The 20,163-nt window shown below is 45.7% G+C and overlaps 1 protein-coding gene across 1 annotated transcript in view; it reads left to right on the top strand.

Annotated features, from left to right (window-relative positions):
* The first annotated feature begins 312 nt into the window (after positions 1–312).
* slc43a1b (solute carrier family 43 member 1b) overlaps positions 313–20,163 on the top strand; it is a 38,262-nt gene continuing 18,411 nt past the window's right edge. The window contains exons 1-10 of the mRNA XM_086294577.1: positions 313–448; positions 2,311–2,469; positions 2,684–2,867; positions 3,064–3,119; positions 3,316–3,392; positions 13,648–13,740; positions 14,113–14,246; positions 15,248–15,390; positions 16,104–16,250; positions 16,776–16,811. Of these exons, the coding sequence (XP_086150703.1) occupies positions 2,316–2,469; positions 2,684–2,867; positions 3,064–3,119; positions 3,316–3,392; positions 13,648–13,740; positions 14,113–14,246; positions 15,248–15,390; positions 16,104–16,250; positions 16,776–16,811 (1,024 nt within the window). The 5' untranslated portion in view covers positions 313–448; positions 2,311–2,315. The remainder of the gene's footprint in view (positions 449–2,310; positions 2,470–2,683; positions 2,868–3,063; positions 3,120–3,315; positions 3,393–13,647; positions 13,741–14,112; positions 14,247–15,247; positions 15,391–16,103; positions 16,251–16,775; positions 16,812–20,163) is intronic.

Genomic DNA, 20,163 nt, shown 5'->3' on the forward strand with positions numbered 1-20,163 from the left:
GATTTCAACAGTGTTATAGTTCACCACAAGGTGGGTCCAGTGAGTAAGCTGCCAGTACGCCCTGTACTGAGATCAGAGTGAAACTGTCAAATCTGAAGCCCTGATCGTTTTTAATGAGTAAGAATTTCACTGAAAGTGTAAAAATGCATCAGCTGATAGACAGCAGACTTTATCTGCCTTCATTCAGATCAAACCACAAATCATGGCCGAGCTGACCGAGCAAGCCCAAAAGTGTGTGCTGTGTTAAGGTCAGGGAGGAGGGTGGGTGAGACTTGAGCTCCATTTATAGAGAGAGAAAGAGTCCATGTGAGCTCACACATGTGCCACCACATACTGCCGGCACAGTGGGACGAACATCGTGAGAGTTTGAACGTTCTCCTGTCGGGAAGAGGAGGAGCAGAGCAGAAGTGTGAAACAGATCAACTGCAGGTGGAGAGCAGCTTGTAAAGTAAGTCATTCTAAGGTGTGTTTTCACCTCACGCTGCCACGTGCAGTGGAGGTCGTGCTTGATGAATGTGGACCACGTCTTTGTTTGTAACTATTAATATTGTTCAGTCGTTCCCACGTGTCCTCTCTGTGTCCGCATTTTAAAACTGCTGACAGTAAAGAGATTTTTGTTGGCCAATCAGAAAGGTCTTTGAAACATGAAAGCAGGCTAACAGCATTAAAAGAAACATCACATCGAGTGGAGACCACAGTGGACACAGCACCAAGTTACTCATTCATTTCCAAAAGCATGGCAGTTATTTAATGCTGGGCTCGTCTTACTGACCACTCAAGGTCCTTTAAGTACCACGCTAACCAGTGTACAAGCTAGAGTACTTCACAGGCACACTGGGACCATGCAAACCCCACGCAGACAGGCTGCCAGGAATCGTCTTCATGTGAGGAAACAATTCAAACAACGCACCACCGTTCTGCCACATCACATCTAGTTAGCTTATTTTTGCTCTTTTCCAGTCACGCAGTCTAATTCTTGCACATTAAAGTAGCTCTGCAGGTCATCATCTGTCTGAAAAATGCTGTTTTAGCCCTTCGTCTCTTTTAAGGACCCCTTTCTTCTGATTGGCTGCCCCTCAAAAACATAAGGTTTGAACAGCAGTGTGCTAATATGACCACATCAGGGATATGCCCACACTGTGACTTCATAAAGATCTGATCTCTTATTTGCAGATGTTGACACATGGACAGACCTACATCATTACTGGCACTGTTGTCAGGGTTAACGTTAGTCCCGGGGTCAGTCTCTATGAAGTTAAAGTCAGCGTAATGCCCTCTAACGTGATGACACCCGATAGCTCCTACTGTGGGTCATATGAGGTCAAACTCCTCCTCCTTCCTACCCCCTCAATAATTCCTTTTGTGACAGCTCTAAGGTGAAGCTCCACCTGCTTTTTTAAAATAATAACATAAATATAGTGACCCTCAAACAGGAAAGCATCCTCGCACGTCCTCACTACCACGTGGAACTGACCACCACCAACAGCTCGCACACTGCAGAACTCCCAGTTTGTTTAGTGCTTGATGTTTCAGGCCCACGTGCTCGTCATCACCTGTCACAGGTCACAGGACCATGACCAACAGCAGGAATAACCAATGAAAACAACATCTTATGAAGCACAAACAGCTGAGAAAGCTACAAGTAATACACATCGCCTTGACATGAGGAAAAAAGACAAAAGGAAATAAGAGTAATTAAATGCAGTCACTGGTGGTGGTCACGTGACCTATATTTAAGCTAGCGCTGTCCTGTGTTTCATTGGCTGATGAAGAGCACAAACTGCAGCTCTGCAGTGTGAAAGGAGTTTATTGTTTCCACACTGACGATGGTGCACAGGAGTCCAGATGGAGGCGGGACGACTTGTAACTAGTGACTGACTCATAATCAAGATTCCTCACGGTTTAAAAAGGTAACACGACAAGACTTCACCAAACAAAGGGCGATGTCGCGCCAAGTCGCGCTGGGTGTCTCACGTTCAGCTGTAATTCATGCAAAGCTACTCTTATAGCTTTGCATGAATCAAGTCCAACAAAGAGCATTGCAAGAACTCCACAAGTTTAGGTTCATGTATATGTAACAGATGTGTTCCTGCGTTGTGTCTGACACTGACAAAGAAACGTAAAACAAACAAAGACCTCCAAGTAAATAACTTGCCCACTTGTAATCTATTACATATAGACTCTGGGTTAATGACTTGTTTGGCCAGAGAAGTTGATTTAAGCAGTGATCTGAAAAAGTCCAGTGCTGTGTTTGGGGACACTGTGCAGGAGAGACAGGGAATCACACTCACGTCTTCCCTGTATCTCCAGCCGTCATGGCTCCCAGCTTGTCACAGGCATACAGGAGGAGGTGGTGGATGGCCATCACAGCCATCGTAGAGAACCTGCTGTTCTCTGCTGTGCTGCTGGGCTGGGCCTCGCTGCTCATCATGCTGAAGAAGGAAGGCTTCTATTCTCACCTTTGCCCTGGTAAGACCGCTGTAAAATGACGTCTGTTTCATTAAAAGAAACAATGCACTGCAGGAATCATCCACAAGCAGGCGCCTCTTTCACTTTAGCCTTGCAGTATTTAACCTTGCTAGAAATGAGGATATTGTGGCACGAGGTGCTTTCGGTAGCTGAAGCAGTTTCTCGGGGTCTTTATTTGGTCGTCCTGATTTGCTTCTTCTATGACCCGTCCCAGGAAACGAGACTGCGGACACGAATGCGACTTTCATGCAGGGCAACGATTGGAAGAGTTGTGTGGAACAAGAGGAGATACTGAATCTCGGCTTCACCATCGGATCCTTCCTCTTGAGCGCAGCCACATTACCCCTGGGGATCTTGATGGACAAATATGGGCCACGACCACTGAGACTCATTGGCAGGTATGACAGCTAAATGAACCAATCAAAGACACTTTAAACTTTAGTTCATGTTCTGAGTGAAAAGGTTTGAGGGCTGATTGCATCATCACGTGTGAGTTTAACTGTTGGGCTGAGCAGCTTGGCAGGGATGCCTGATTTAGTGTCAAACAGAGTGAAATGTGAGGTACTCAGACGTCTGTGTCTTTATGTATTTCAGTTCATGTTTCGCAGCCTCCTGCGCCATAATAGCTGCTGCTGCGTATGACCCTGAAGGTGAGGAAACACGTCAGCACACACAAAGGCAAACTCTAGCAGAGACATATTTGTAGTTTTAGTATGCCACCCTCCCTCCTCATTATGATATAACACTGCCACATGTTTACAACGTCCACCTCTGGTCAGGGAAAGTAGACAGGAAGTGACACTTGGTTTCATCACAGCTGAAGGTATTTCTCGTTTGGTCCATCAGTCCTGTCGGGCCTCATCTTCCTGGCTGTGTCCTTGAATGGTTTTGGAGGAATCTGCCTGACCTTCACTTCACTCACAGTACGATTTCCACTCACACACGCACACACACACACACACATACACACACACACACACACACACACAGACACACACACACACACACACACAGATACTCACACAGACACACACACACAGATACACACACACTCACACACACACAGATACACACACAGACACACACACACTCACACACACACAGACACACACACACTCACACACACACAGATACTCACACACACACACACACAGATACACACACACTCATACACACACTCACACACACACAGATACACACACAGACACACACACACTCACACACACACAGATACTCACACAGACACACACACACAGATACACACACACTCATACACACACTCACACACACACAGATACACACACACTCACACACACACAGACACACACACACTCACACACACACAGATACACACACAGACACACACACTCACACACACACTCACACACACACAGATACACACACACTCACACACACACAGACACACACACACACACTCACACACACACAGATACACACACAGACACACACACTCACACACACACAGATACACACACACTCACACACACACAGACACACACACACATAAGGGCGATCGTGGCTCAAGAGTTGGGAGTTCGTCTTGTAATCGGAAGGTTGCCGGTTCGAGCCCCGGCTTGGACAGTCTCGGTCGTTGTGTCCTTGGGCAAGACACTTCCCCCGTTGACTGCTGGTGGTGGTCAGAGGGCCCGGTGGCGCCAGTGTCCGGCAGCCTCGCCTCTGTCAGTGCGCCCCAGGGTGGCTGTGGCTACAATGTAGCTGCCATCACCAGTGTGTGAATGGGTGGATGACTGGATATGTAAAGCGCTATATAAATACAGGCCATTTACCATTTACACACACACACACACACACACACACTCATACACACACAGATACACACAGATACACACACACACATATACACACACACACACACACTCATACACACACACTCACACACACACACACAGACGCTCTCACACACACTCACATACACACAGACACACACACACTCACATACACACAGACACACACACACACTCATACACACAGACACACACACACTCACTCACACACACACTCACTCACACACACACTCATACACACAGACACACACACACTCACTCACACACACACTCACTCACACACACACTCATACACACAGACACACACACTCACACACACACAGACACACACACACTCACACACACTCATACACACAGACACACTCACACACACACAGACACACACACTCACACTGCCTTTTCTGGCATTTCAAACCTCTGGGGATGAGTAAGTTACCATCAGTGACAACCAAACACGACCTTTCGGGGGAACTAACTTGACGTTCAGTTTGTGTCACGTGCCTCTCAGTGTTGTTCACAGTGTTGTGAGTGGACATACTGTACAAAGAGTGATGCAGTCGCTGTGCTGGTCTGTGTGGTAGAGAGAGAGATGAGTATGAACGCACAGCTGCTGATTTCACAGAACACAAACATAAGGCTTTGTGTTTATGTTGATGAAGTGCCTTGCATCTGCATTCTATCTTGCAACCACCAGATGGCGATAGCTGCGACTGCAGAAGTCTATGGTAAATGGCATATTCAGTTTTTTGCAGCCGGAATGGAGGCACCAGAAACATTTATCACGAGGGGTCAATCGAGTTAAAGTCAGTTATAACAAGTTCACTCAGCAGTGATGGGAAGCAGAGACTTGCACATGGAACAAAGTTCGCAGTATGATGCAATATATACACTGCTGGGCATCAGACTGCCCCATATCCCTACGTTTCCATCTGCCCCAGGTCCAAACTCCAACCACCTGTCCACACAGTCAGATGCAGAACATACTTAGAGTGTGTGTGTTTTCAAAAACTTGTTCTAAATTCAGCAGCAGTCCTTCAACCAATCACAAAGCTGGCTGGTCAACACACCCTCCCACGCCCCTGTCAGCCCCTCACTCCATTGGTCTCTCTCCTACAGACCTAAAATAACATGAGCCTGAGTGGGTGTGTGTAGGTGAGTGTATTGTTTGTTAAGGGTTCAGGTCAGGTGGGGCAACAAGCCGATATCTTAGGGTTAAAAACAGTGTCTAAGTGAATGTTCCAAGTGTACCCATATGGAAAAGAAATCGTAAAAACATATATGATTTACTCATGAAAGTGGCCACTTTCATGAGTAAATCATATATGTTTTTAGTAAGTATACAAAACATACAAGTTTCATTCTATAATTTTTTAAGGGATCTTATATGTGTTTTCACTCTTGTATGCTTTTCATACAAGTTTCATACAAGAGAGATAATAACTTTATAAGATTTATATATATCTTTTCCATATGGGTAATGCTGGCTGAAGTTATTGAGACACAATGGTGTGTGTGTGTGTGTGGGGGGGGGGGGGGGGGGGGGGCTCTTACATAAGTACCTGATATATATAGTCAGTAACACTTGTTTAGCTTTGATAAAGCTGCCGTATAATAACTGGTTCCCAGCTCTTCCAGCATCCACATGTCAAAGTGTCCTGTCCACAAATCCAGTGATGATGTGAGCGAGTTAGAAACAGTCAGAAACAGTCAGAAACAGTCAGAAACAGCACCAGAAGACATGAAGTAACGTGCCGGGTGGCTTGCAGTAAAACACTTTGAGTGCTCAGCCAGAATAGAAAAGGAATAAATCAGACATGAAACCAAGTGTGTGCTAGTTTATGTAAAACTGAATATTCAGCAGAAATTTAAGAAACCAGCCGGCCACGATCCAGAGTGGCTGCAGCATGTTACTGTGAAACAACAATGACTCTTTTTGCATTTTCATTTTATAGATAGATAGATATGTATACCATACCATACATATACTGTATATACATATGCATCAATATTAACATTCTTGTCTAGTTATCGGATTTATGTAGCTACGGGCTTGTGCTTCATGTTAATTTGCAATGAATTAACACAAAAAGACCCACTGGTGTCATTCTGTGGAACTGACCTGCAGCTGGTGTTGTGATATTTGTGGTTGGAACTTCATGCTTATGCTTTATAAGCTGTGTGTGCACAGAGGCAACACAGCGATGGAAAAGAGGGGAGGGCTGATAAGAATGGAGAGCCAAGGCAAACCTACAACATGGGAACATTACTCTGGGAAGGCATGACTTCAGCTGAACCTGAGGCTGTAGACAGACAAATAAAACCCAGTGATATTTACACTGGGGCAAATGAGGGCAATGTACAAACAAAGAAACTGACGGCCTGTTGCATGCTATAGCTGAATTCTCCGATATTATCGGTTTCATTTCATTTCATTTATGTAAACAAAGAGTGTTTCTCATGACACCTTCAGCGTGAACACTTGTGACACCATAGTTACAACCCCAATTCAAAAAAGAAGTTAAGACGCAACGTAAATAAAAACAGAACTCAATGGTTTGTAACTCTGACAAAGCCATGTTTTGTTTCCACAGTATAACATAAAAATGATTTTAAATATTTAAACTGAGACATTGTATCATTTGATTTAAAAAAAATGGCTTGTTTTGATTAATGGGAGCAACAAAAGGCCAAAAAGGTAAACGATACTAAAAAGAAACAGTTAGAGGAAAACACGGTGACTGTACTGTTCTCTCTATGTGTTGAACTCCCTGAGCGTGAACAGCCAGCCAAACTCAAGAGCCAGGGAGGTGAGCGTACTTGCTCCTCGAACATAGTGTTGAACTGACATCATTGAACTGGAGTGAAACTAGAAACACATAAAACTAAACTCTTAATGATTGTCATACAATCAGCAGGTAAGTGTATTTAGCCACTAACATAGGAGACTTCAAGATAAGCATCCTGTAGATATACAATCTGATATTAATACAAAGAACAATAAGCAGGTAGTGGGCAAGTGTACACTTGTATCATTAGCTCAGAAGCTACGACCTACAACTACTGCACTTCAAGGAAGGTACAAAATAATGTCTCAAACACCCCATTACTAATTGTCTAATATACAAAGAACTGACTGAACTTACTTTTGCTTTCTGAAGGAGTATTTTGGATTCAACTCAAAAGATTTCAAAGGTGTAGCCATGCTTTCCCCACTGTTCCTGTCTATGCACATGTCAAAATAAAGGCTTTCCTGTCTATTCGGATGTCAAAATAAAAGCTTCACAAATTTCTGATGTATAACAATAGAAATACAATTTCCTCTTATTTGTCTCATTAGCATGTGAACATAGTCAAAACAGAACAGTGACTCAGAATCAGAATCAGAATGGGTTTATTGCCAGATGTTGAGGTTTACAACATTAGGAAATTGCTGCGGTGCTTCAGTGCAAACAATAAGAATTAAAGTGCTATGTAGAAAGAAAGATATGTGCATGAGATATACATGAGATATATACATGAGAATAAGAATTATGAGTGCTACGTAGAAAGATATATACATGAGTGCAGGTGGTGATCAGTGCCAGACATGAAATGATGCAGTTACACAGCGTAGGGTCATGTGTTAGTGGCGGGGACAGTCATGTGGTTATTGTTCATGTGTCCAACAGCAGAGGGGAAGAAACTGTTCTTGTGGCGAGAGGTTCTGGTGCGAATGGACCGGAGCCTCCTGCCTGAGGGGAGCAGGTCAAACAGACTGTGTCCAGGGTGAGAAGGGTCAGCTGAGATCCGGGCTGCACGCCGCAGTGTCCTGGAGGTGTACAGGTCCTGCAGAGATGGGAGTCTGCAGCCAATCACCTTCTCAGCAGAGCGCACAACACGCTGCAGTCTCTGTTTGTCCCTGATAGTGGCTCCAGCGTACCACACGGTGATGGAGGAGGTGAGGATGGACTCGATGATTGCGGTGTAGAATTGCATCATCGTCCGTGTTGGCAGGTTGAATTTCTTCAGCTGCCTCAGGAAGTACATCCTCTGCTGGGCTTTCTTGATGACGGAGGTGATGGTGGGCTCCCACTTCAGGTCCTGGGTGATGGTGGTACCCAGGAAGCGGAATGAGTCCACAGAGGTGATGGGGGTGTCAGTCAGGATGATGGGGGGGAGTGGAGCTGTGTGCTTCCTGAAGTCCACAATAATCTCCACTGTCTTCTGGGCATTCAGCACCAGGTTGTTGTGGCTGCACCAAGACACCAGACATTCAACCTCCCTCCTGTAGGCAGACTCATCCCCGTCCGAGATGAGTCCAATAACGGTGGTGTCATCTGCAAACTTGATTAGCTTGACAGACTGGTGGGTGGAGGTGCAGCAGTTGGTGTACAGGGAGAAGAGCAGAGGAGAAAGAACACAGCCCTGAGGGGAGCCGGTGCTGATGGTCCGGGAGTCCGAGACATTCTTTCCCAGCCTCACGTGCTGCTTCCTGTCCGTCAGGAAGTCAGTGATCCACCGGCAGATGGGATCAGGCACATTCATCTGGGAAAGCTTGTCTCGGAGATGGTCTGGAAGGATGGTGTTGAAGGCAGAGCTGAAGTCCACAAACAGGATCCTGGCGTAGGTTCCTGGGGAGTCCAGATGCTGCAGGATGAAGTGTAGGGCCATGTTGATGGCGTCGTCTACAGACCTGTTGGCTCTATATGCAAACTGCAGGGGGTCCAGGAGGGGGGCCGTGAGGGTCTTGAGATGGGAGAGAACTAGGCGCTCAAATGACTTCATGACCACAGATGTCAGAGCCACGGGTCTGTAGTCATTTAGTCCAGTGATCCTAGGTTTCTTGGGGACAGGGATTATGGTAGAGGACTTGAAGCAGGCAGGCACATGACATGCCTGCAGTGAGGAGTTGAAGATGCCAGAAAACACTGGGGCCAGCTCGTTTGCACAGTGTCTGAGGGTGGTAGGAGACACACCGTCTGGGCCGGGAGCTTTCCGAGCATTCAGACTCCTAAACTGCTTCCTCACATCTGCTTCATGAATATGAAGAGTTGTGGTCGTAGGAGGTGGTGTGAAATCCTCTTTTGTGTGGGGTGAGGGGGCGGGTGTTGCAGGTGAACAGTTTGAAGGTGGTGATGGCTCTATGGAGGGGGGAGAGGTGGGGGAATGAGTGTCCAAAGTGTCTCTATTGTTGGGGCCGTTGGAGGTGTGAAGGCTGCCTGATGGCTCGTCAAAACGACAGTAGAAGTCGTTGAGGGTGTTGGCTAAGAGCAAGTCATCAGTGGAGTGGGGGGTTTTAGGCTTGTAGTTTGTGATATTCCTAAAACCTTTCCACACAGAGGCCGAGTCATTCTCTGAGATCTGCTGCTGCATCTTCTCAGAGTGCTGATGTTTAGCAATGTCCACTTCTTTAGTGAACCTGTGCTTGGCCTCTCTGTAGCAGTCCCTGTCTCCGCTTCTGAACGCCTTTCTCTTTTCCAGCCACAGCTTTTTGAGTTTAGGAGTAAACCAGGGTTTGTCATTGTTATAACTCACCCTGGTGTGTGATGGCACAATGCTGTCCTCACAGAAGTGGATATAGGAGGTGACGGTGTCCGTAAACTCGTCCAAGCTGTTAGAAGCAGCCTTCAGTGTGTCCCAGTCTGTGGTCTCCAAACACGTGCGAAGCTCCTCCACAGCCTCGTTGCTCCACAGTTTTTTAGTCCTCACGACAGGTTTGGAGAGCTTCAGCCTCTGTCTGTACGCGGGGATTAGGTGGATCATGACGTGGTCAGAAAGTCCGAGTGAAGCGCGGGGCACCGCGCGATAGGCCCCGCTGATCGTGCTGTAGCAGTGGTCCAATGTCCTCTCCTCTCTGGTCGGGCATTTAATATACTGCTTGTATTTCGGAAGCTCATGGCTCAGATTGGCTTTGTTAAAGTCCCCAAGAGCAATGATGAGAGAGTCCGGGAATGTCCGCTCCGTGTGGAGAATCTGCTCTGCGAGTGCGCACTGAGCTGCTCGCGCATCCGCGTCTGGCGGGATGTAAACAGCGGCCAGGATGAATGAAGCAAACTCCCGCGGAGAATAAAACGGTTTGCAGTGAATAAAAAGATATTCCAGAGAGGGAGAGCAGTGCTGAGCAATCACTGTTACATCTGTGCACCAGCCACTATTGATGTAGAAGCAGAGACCTCCACCTTTGGACTTACCGGAGAGAGCGGCCTGCCGGTCCGCGCGCAGCAGATGGAAGCCCTCCAGCTTGAGCGCGCAGTCTGGGATGTTCTCACTGAGCCACGACTCCGTAAAACATAAGACACAGGAGGAGGCAAGGTCTCTGTTCATGCTTCTCATCAGGGCCAGTTCGTCTATCTTATTCCAGAGTGAGCGTACATTAGAAAGGAAGATCCCAGGAAGGGCCGTTCTCAGTCCGCGTTTCCTCAAACGCACGAGTACGCCGGCTCGCTTACCTCTCTTTCGACGTCTCACTTTCCTGATCAGAGTCAGCAGTAAATCTGCCGCAGATGCGACAAATATTGGAAATAAATCCACAGGCGTTGTAGTCCTGCAGTTAAGGAGCTCTTCTCTGGTGTAAGAATATCCAGAGGAGTGCCCAGACACAGAAGAAATGCACAAAAACAAGACAAAAGTAACGCACTGAAGCACCAGGGCATCCATACGCGGCGCCATCTTGGTTTATGACTCGTCAGGTTAACTGACCACAGGTCAGTAACAGAAGTGAAAAATAGATAAATAACCCCGCATCTAGAAACTGTTCAGATATCTCAGAATAATGTCCGTCAGTGTGAAACTGTGAAGACTGTGTCATCATAAACTGTACGTGATAGCAAAGGATTCTGAGAATGTGGAGAAACCTCCGAGCACAACCATCGAACCTGGAACTGATGGATGTGTGTGCGTTAAGAACAGGCACGATGGTGCCGTTGAATCAGGGACTGGGCTCAGAAACACCTCCAGTAGTGATGGTCTGTGAACACAAGTGCAGCTTCTGTTGTTCTTCGAATGAAGGTGTGTGAGAAATGAAGGTGTGTTATTCATATCTGTGATACAAATATGTAACACACACAGCAGCTGCTTATGACCACTGCTGCTACAACAGTGTAAGTGTAAAGATCAGAGCAGGACAGCGCTGATCCACAGGAAACGACACGAGCAGAGCCTTTGAGACAAAACAGAGACGCTTCTTCTTCATACTGTCATAGTCAATATACACCACGTTCCAAATTATTATGCAAATAGTGTTTAAGTGTTATAAAGATTAAATAAGTTGTTTTTCAATTAAACCCGTGGATGGGATTGTGTCTCAGGACTCTTTGTATCACTGAAATCAATCTCGGACACCTGTGATCAGTTGTTTGCCAGCTGAACCCAATTAAAGGAAAAACTACTAAAGGAGGATGTTCCACATTATTAAGCAGGCCTCCATTTTCAAGCAATTTAGGAAGGAAAAGTGATCTCTGCTGAAAAGCGTGAAATAGTTGACCGCCTTGGACACGTAATGAAAACCTCTTTCACGAAAATTTACGTGTGATCACCATAATGTTAAGAGATTTGTGGCTGAGTCAGAGCACACATGGGTTCGTGCAGATAAAGGCACAATGATGAAGGTTTCTGCCAGAGAGCAGCTGCTAAAAGGCCATTACAAAGCTGCAAACAGACATTTCAAGCTGCTGGTGCCTCTGGAGCCCTGCGAACGTCAAGCTGTAGGATCCTCCAGAGACCAGCAGCTGTGCATAAACCTTCTATTCGGCCACCCCTAACCAATGCTCACAAGCAGAAATGGCTGCAGTGGGCCCAGAACCACATGAAGACTAATTTTCAAACAGTCTTGGTCACTGATGAGTGCAGCGCCACCCTGGATGGTCCAGATGGATGCAGAGGTGGATGGCTGGCTGCGTCGTCAGCTAAAAGGTAGTGGAGTCGTTTTTGAGCTGGAATCACGGGGAGAGTTTCAGACTGACCACTTTCTTCCTGGTACAAAAAGAAGAACTGTGCTTTCTGCAACACAACCATCTTCATGCAAGACAATGCACCATCTCATGCTACGAGGCACACCTCTGCATCTTTGGCTGCTATCAGCATAAAAGGAGAGGAACCCATTCTTCCCTGACCTCAATCCTACTGAGAACCTTTGGAGCATCCTCAGGTAAAAGAATATGAGGGTGGGAGGCCGTTCACATCCAAACAGCAGCTCTGAGAGGCTATTCTGACATCCTGCAAAGACATTCAAGCAGAAACTTTCCAAAAACAAGTTCCATGGATGCAAGAATTGTAAAACTGCTATCAAATAAGGGGTCCTGTGTTATTGTGTGACTTGACCTGTTAAGATGTTTTTGATTGAAATAACTTTTGATGTCAGTGAAATTGATCTACTAATGCTGCAAATTCAACAAATGACCATTTTCAATTCTCTACAACCTATAAAATCTTTTGAAACTCTGTGTGCGTAATCATTTGGAAGGCGCTGTAGTAACTTAACACAGGACGTGTTGATTAAAGTCTCTCCTGACATGCACTGTGCAGCTTGTTAAAATAAGATGATGTTAGTCAGTAGAAAAGCAAAAGGATGAGCCTTTGGCTGGATCCAAGCTCACCCCAGAGTGCAGAGTTATAGATAGAGTGAACTCTGAGTAAATGCAGTCATGACTAAAATTATGAACGGCTGTGTGGATTTGACACAACTGAAACCATATTACAGCCCAGTGCATGCTGTCACGGTGGCTCTGTCTTACAGAGCTGTACAGTTTACACCCAAACCACCAACTGAACATCTTCCTGTAGAGAAAAAATATTTTCACATTTCCACTTCATGTATCCCTCCACTCTCTGACTCTTACACTAATTTGTTGTTTAAGCAACACTTAATGAATGAATGTAACTACAGAGTTACAGTGTAGCCGCTTGGCTACATAAGTAACGTTTGAATAAATTAAGACAAATGATGTATTAAATGTAATCCTCCAAATATATGAAACTGATGCAAGTTTCAACTGAGTATTACAGCCTGTAGTGTAACTGAGCCACATTCATGAGGCGGCACTGTTCCACGTGTGTCTATACTTAGAGTGACACACACGTGTGCACACACACACTCGCACACCCAAACACACACACGTCTGGTTTGCTCTCCTCGTGGGGACCTGGATTTTGGTCCCCACCAGTATAGTAAGAACCCATAGACACACACACATACACACACGGCACGACTTTTTTCCCCTGTGTTTGTACAAAGCTTTTAAGAGCGCCACCTGCTGGTCACTTATTAAAATGTACAACTGTAGAGAAAATGTTGAAAGCTCTGAAGCTTTTGTCCTTGGACAGAAACTCAGATTTGCTCCGTGTGACAGCACGATCGTTTCTCTCTCTCATCTAGCTGCCGAACATGTTTGGGAACATTCGATCAACCATCCTCTCCCTGATGATTGGCTCCTATGCTTCTTCAGCTGTCACCTTCCCCGGTGTCAAGGTACAGACACACACTCACACACCTCGTTGAAAGGTGGAAAACCTTTCTTGGCTGAAAGCTAAAAGATATTGCTTGTTAAACTGTAGCAGAAGGGTTGTAAACTGTAGGGAACATGAAAGAAAGCAAAGGGGGCAGAAGGACCAAAAAGCTGATGACAGAGAGTACAGTGGACAGGAAACAGGAAGAAGAATAAACAAGAGACAACACTGGGCGGAAATAAAAGGGAGGATACTGCCGTGAGATTTCACATTAACAGTAACTAAAGGTCAAGTTTGCAGCATCATGCACACGTTTTACCTTTCCTTTATTCACCTCAACCCTGAAATCTCTTCCCTCATGCTTCTCTGTCCTACTCCTCCTCCTCCTCTCCAGGTGATTTATGACCTTGGCGTCTCTTTCCGGGTCATCATGTGGGTCTGGGCTGGAATGGCGTGCACTGTGATCCTAAACTGCTTCCTGAACTGGCCCACTGAATCTTTCCCTGCACCCGAAGACATCAGATACACGTCAGTTTTAACAGAATAGACGAATTAACACTGGAAACTGTGTCAGATGTTTAAAAGTAGAACACAAGTCTCATGATGAGACAGTTGTGATCAGTATGATTGCTCCTACAGAGCGTAGTGATCATATCTGAACTGTAAGATAAGATAAGACTTTATTGATCCCACAACGGGGAAGTTTTTGCGTCACCTCAGCTCAGGTACAGATATCAGAAGGAAATACAAAAATACAAATAAGTACAATCAATGAAAAAAGTAAGATAATACACTACATACAACGGTAGCATACACAGTATGTGACTATGGATATGGTTGGAAATATGGAAGACATCAACTATATAGCTTGACATAACTATTGTACCACTACTATTCCTATTTATAGACATGTACACCTTAAATATGCATATGTATACATATACATGCATATACACCTGCACATGTCCGTACACATGGAAGGTCCATTATGCATGAAGTGGTGAGCGTGGATGCTCCCTGGATTCCCACAGCGGTACCAGTTTGGGGTGATTCCATTCTCCCTGAGAGATTTCTCCAGGGACGACACAAAAACCTGAGTGCAGGATGCAGAACTGAGAGCGCTGAGAGTCGACTAAAGCTCACAATGGAAAGAGACATGAACAAAACACAGAGAACAGAAGAGTGACAACAACACCTGGGACAGCTGTGCACAGGCTGCTCAGAGGACAGAGTCATTGCAGTCGGTTAGGCTATAAATCACTGCCTTCAGACTAATATAGATATTGACGAGGGAATCGCTCCTCATGTTGTGACTTCATGTTACCCACTCATGTCAGCTGTCACGAGGCTTCATGATGAACCTTTCCCATGTGTTCTGAGTTTTACAGATTCAGTAACGTCAGCTGTGGTTTCGGGCACGTTTTATGAGTATCTCCAAAAGTCTTCAACTTAAAACATCTTTGAGATAGTGGGAATTGCACATTATGACTCTTCCCATTACATTCTGTGTGTTTTTTTCCGCTTAACAGTAAAAGGGTGAAGATAAGTGGGGTTGTGACAGAGGACAGCGTGACCGGGGACAGGAATATCACCCACATGACTGCAATGGAAGACACAATGGGATCCAGACAGACAGTACCTGAGCACACAGACCCCCACAGCACAGCCCAAGGTATTTGTTTTGTTATTTTGGCTTTAGTTTAAGTTGAGCTTGCTGCCAACACTCTCAGTGATTTTATTCTCAAAAAAATCAAGCTCCCATCGTCCGAGCGGTCATCTATGGCTCCCTTGCCTTTGATGAGGGTTAAGTGTTGCCCCGAGTCCAGAAAAACACCGTCAGGGTCTTGTTCACGAGGGGAGAGTCGACCAGTGGTTGACAGACCAGTGGTCCAGCATCTGCAGTGATGAAAAAATGGTAACTGGCCTGCATTAGTATAGTGCTTTACTCAGTCCCTGAGGACCCCAAAGCACTTTACCCTACATTCACACACTGGTGATGGCAAGCCACACCTGCCGGACACTGGCGCCACCGGGCCCTCTGACCACCACCAGTAGGCCAACATGGGGTTAGTATCTTGCCCAATGATATTTGGCATACAGCCAGGGGGGAGCCTGGGATTGAACCACCGACCTTCTGATTAGTGGCTGACCTGCTCTGCCATCAGAGCTACAGCCACCCCTGGGCTTTCTAGTCTTTAAAGACTTGTGTGCACTGTAAACTACCATGAACAGCAAAATGAACTGTGTGAGAATCTGCGATGGACCTGAACTCTCAGTGAACTGAAAGAGTTTTGGCTGGAACCTGCACGGCTCTGAGGTCTGTATCTGCTGAACCAAAAGCTAAATGTACATTCATACATTTTCTCTCTTTGTCTCCTTCTTCAGCGTCTGTGCCGCTCTGTCATTCTGTGTGTTCTCCCATATTCCTGTGGAGTGTTATCACCATGGCGATGACACAGCTGAGGCTCATCTTCTTCATGGGTGCTATGAATAAGATGATGGAGTTCCTAGTCACCCACGGCGACCCCAACCGTAAGAATAATGGTCCATTTTCTATTTTTTAAATCTAAATGCTCCATGGTTTATTTCATTGGCCCTGCGACAGACTGGCGACCTGTCCAGGGTGTACCCTGCCTCTCGCCCCATGACAGCTGGGATAGGCTCCAGTTTTGGTATTCCTTATGTGGTTTTTAAAAAAACTCTATATCAAGTGTTTAGTGTTCTGCTGGGTGAAAGTTAAGGTTATGGCACAGAATTCACATCATTTTTATTCTCATCAAACCATTTAGTAAACCCTCTCACCACATGAATGCAGGCAATCTGGAAAAGACTGCTTTACCATAGTTTCACCGTAGCATAAAGGCAATCACTCAGATCTGCAATGAGCTTCCTTGTAAGGTGCACATTGGAGCCAAATCATCAAATCAAAGGGAACATGGTTTCAGCGTTTCTTTTATTTGTCACTTGTTTATAGGGCCAAAGTGAGTGTGCTGCTAATGAGAATAATTGCTGTTAACCCGTCTCTGGTAATCCCTGACCTGCTGCTGTCTCTTTCAGCCTCTGAGGAGCTACAGAAGGAGGTGGAAAAACAAGGTATAAACCAAAACACTCAGTTCTAATGGTGCACACACATGACTGCTGTCCACTGAGACTCGACCCAGGACCAAGACCTGTTTGGGTCCTGACTTAAGATTCAGATTGGTTTTACTCTGTGGAAGGAACATGTTAGACTTACAATTTCAAACGACTTCAAGAAAGCACCTTGAACAGTGAGTTACTCAGATTTCATGGGAACTTCGTGATTCATTTTCTAGAGATCAACCAAATGCAATTTTCTTGGCCAATTCAAAATTGCAGCTGTTTTGTAAAAGGCCAATACCTGCTTTGATCGGCTCTGAGCTCTTGTTCTTGTGCTATGACTAGATGCAAGTGTAACACACCCAAAGAAAGATTCTAGGTCTGACCAACCGTCTCAGTCGTGGGCAAAAAGATGACAGTCAATAAAATTCTAAAAGATAATTTATTGACAAAAAATATCAAGAGATAAAAGAAAACAGTCCAGTGTCCCATTTATGAATCAAATAAAAACACACAGTCCCAAGGCCAGAGCCAGCTATGCCACACGGCCAGTTACACTCCATGTGTTGCCTGTAACAGGGTTAGAAGTTGTCCTTGGAGACCCACCACCCTGCAAGCATATAGCCAGTGGTCACTCCAGCCTCTGCAACTCTGCTACCTTTAGGCTGTGGCATATAATAGGCCCTGGACTGCACAGAGAGACAAAACTACACTTTCACTATAGAATTCATAGGACAAAACCCATCCATCCCAAACATATCTGATTTCATCACAGTACATACCTGCACAGAGAGACAAAACGACACAGCAGTGTTTGTAGTGTGGGCTATAAGTAGACCAGTGTATCAGTGCAATCAAGTACACCTGCCTCTAATTAGTCCAACCCCATTCCACCCATTGGCTCACCAAAAATGTGACACACACACACAAAACCACTCCCAACCCAGTGCAACTTCACACAATAATATGGAGCTGAATTAACACAGGTACATTAGTCTACCATGTTACACCCCTCCCTGCTGAAATGGTCATTGTCCCAATGACCATGTAATCTATAAATATTAGTCTCCAAATCTCTGTGGAGGCAGTCCTTTGGTTGTTTTTGTTGACCGTCTGGGTTCTTGATGAATGAGTCCTGTCTCGATGCCTTCTGGGCCAGCCTCGAGAGGGATTTCTGTAGGAAGCCAAAACCCGACCCAGGGTGGAGCAGCTGGAGATCTACCAGTGTGTGGCCATGCATTTCCAGTTTTTAAATCTTCCTGCCTGGCTGTCTCCACCTCACTCCTAGAGTTCTGCATATCTTGTTGCATAGGTAGCAAACAAGGTCTCATTAAGTTACGATGCATCACTTTCTCAACATTTCCCCCTTCTTGTCTAATTACATACACCGGCAAATCAGGATCTGCTTGTTTTATGACGACATAAGGTCGCTGCTCCCACCTATCTGCCAACTTACCTCGGCCCCTTGCTCTCAAGTCCTGTAGCAATACTCTCTCTCCAGGCAGCAATGGAAGAGCATCTGCTTTCAGGTCATGATATTTCTTTTGCCGGGACATTTCAGAGTCTCTATGGTCTTGAGCTTTTCGGAAGGCATACTGCAGCCGTCTCTGATGGCATTGCACCCAGTTGCTTACAGAAGAACAGCCCACATTTTCAGTAAGGCCCATCAGCCGATCCTGGGGAAGAAATCCATGCCTTCCAAACATCAAATAATGTGGTGAATATCCTGTAGAACTGTGCACTGTATGGTTATATACCTGGATCATCTCAGGCAGGTGATCTCGCCAGTTTCTCCTCTCTTCACCTAATGTGCCCAGCAACCCCAGAAGAGTCCGATTAAGCCGTTCACAGGCCCCATTTCCAGCTGGGTGATAGGGTGTTGTATGATCCTTCTTTATAACATACAATTCACACAGCTCCTGCACTAGTTGCGATTCAAAGTTAGGACCTTCATCTGACAGCAGTCGTCTCGGTGCACCAAAGGGCTGAATTACCTTGCTCCAGAGTGCTTTAGCTGTCGTCACTGCAGTCTGGTCTTTTGTAACTGCAGCCCAAGCAAATTTACTGAAGTGATCCACCATGACCAAAACATTATGATACAGATCTTCTGGACCGTTTGTGACCCGTGGTAGGTACCTATTTAAAATAGGACAGAGCCGTAGGCGCACAGTCAGTTTAAAAGAGTTTAATTTTTAATACAAAATAAAAGAAACAGTGTAACAGCAGCACCTAAAAACAATTAAAAACGTTACCTTATTAAAAACGATAAAACTGTACGATTGCCCGTGAGACAGGACAAGCGCTGCGGGGAACAGTTTAAAAACAAATCGACATAGCACACAGGTTAAAAATGGACGGCAACTCACACATGACCCCAAATGGGTAAAACACTATAGAAAAAAAGGCAAATCTTCGGTGCCGTCTTCACTTGGGCCCCCCGCTGTGCATGCAAAAGCGGAGAGGCAAAAAAAGGATTTGTTTTCCCTGCAGCGCCTTCACCGCCTGCGAATCAATATCTGTGGTGCCTACTGATACAGAAAAAGTAAAACAAAAAAACAAAACCATCGACAGCCGCAGCAGTCAGTCCGTCGACTTACACCAGTTTAAAACAAATTAAAACACACTGATGTGTCGGGTCCTTTGCCCGCAGCCAGAAATCCACCTGGCAAAGCAGCAGCTCGGTACTCTGTAAATAAAAGACAGGAGATCACTAGCTGGACAATAAAACACAGGAATATTCCTCCACTGAATTGGTTTTGTTACCTGTCCACAAGTTCGTGTCACACCCTAATAAATGTGGGTCAGTGGCGATGAAGTCCACTATACCGTTCTCACGGGAGCAATGTTTCCCACCTACAAGGGTGCAAATAACTGTAAACCTCTGCCAACAGCCAGAGCTCAAGTGGTACATTTTTGTGTAACCTACCGTTCTAACAGAAGTTTAGGGGAGGACGCGTATCAGACTTTCATAGTTAAGAAACACCAACTTGCCCAACTCGGACCAAGCGCTCGCAGCTTCAGGTTTGCAAAGGAATACCCAATTGCCCACACCTGCGCTTATGAAAGGAGCGAAGACCAGCTCCGCCCACCAGGGGCGGTCCCAAGTCTCCAGGTCTCACCTGTCACACAGCTATAGACAAAAAGTCTACAGACAACAGTTCCATGGGTGCAGATGTCTTAATGGGAATCAACGGAGCATGTTTCGCAGCAGCCGCTTTACGCAGGACACAGGCCTTGCATTGGGAACACCAATTTATAACATCAGCATTTAATTTGGGCCAGAAATATCTTCTTTTAATGAGGGATATTGTTTTTTCTGGGCCCCAGTGTCCTGCATATTCATGGTACGGTTGCCATATAGAATACT

The sequence above is a fragment of the Aulonocara sp. 'chitande type north' Nkhata Bay genome, linkage group LG6 (genome assembly GCF_057382095.1).
Source record: "Aulonocara sp. 'chitande type north' Nkhata Bay isolate Kocher_YH1m ecotype deep benthic linkage group LG6, A_spYH_male_GT1.1, whole genome shotgun sequence".
Classification (NCBI taxonomy): Eukaryota; Metazoa; Chordata; class Actinopteri; order Cichliformes; family Cichlidae; genus Aulonocara; species Aulonocara sp. 'chitande type north' Nkhata Bay.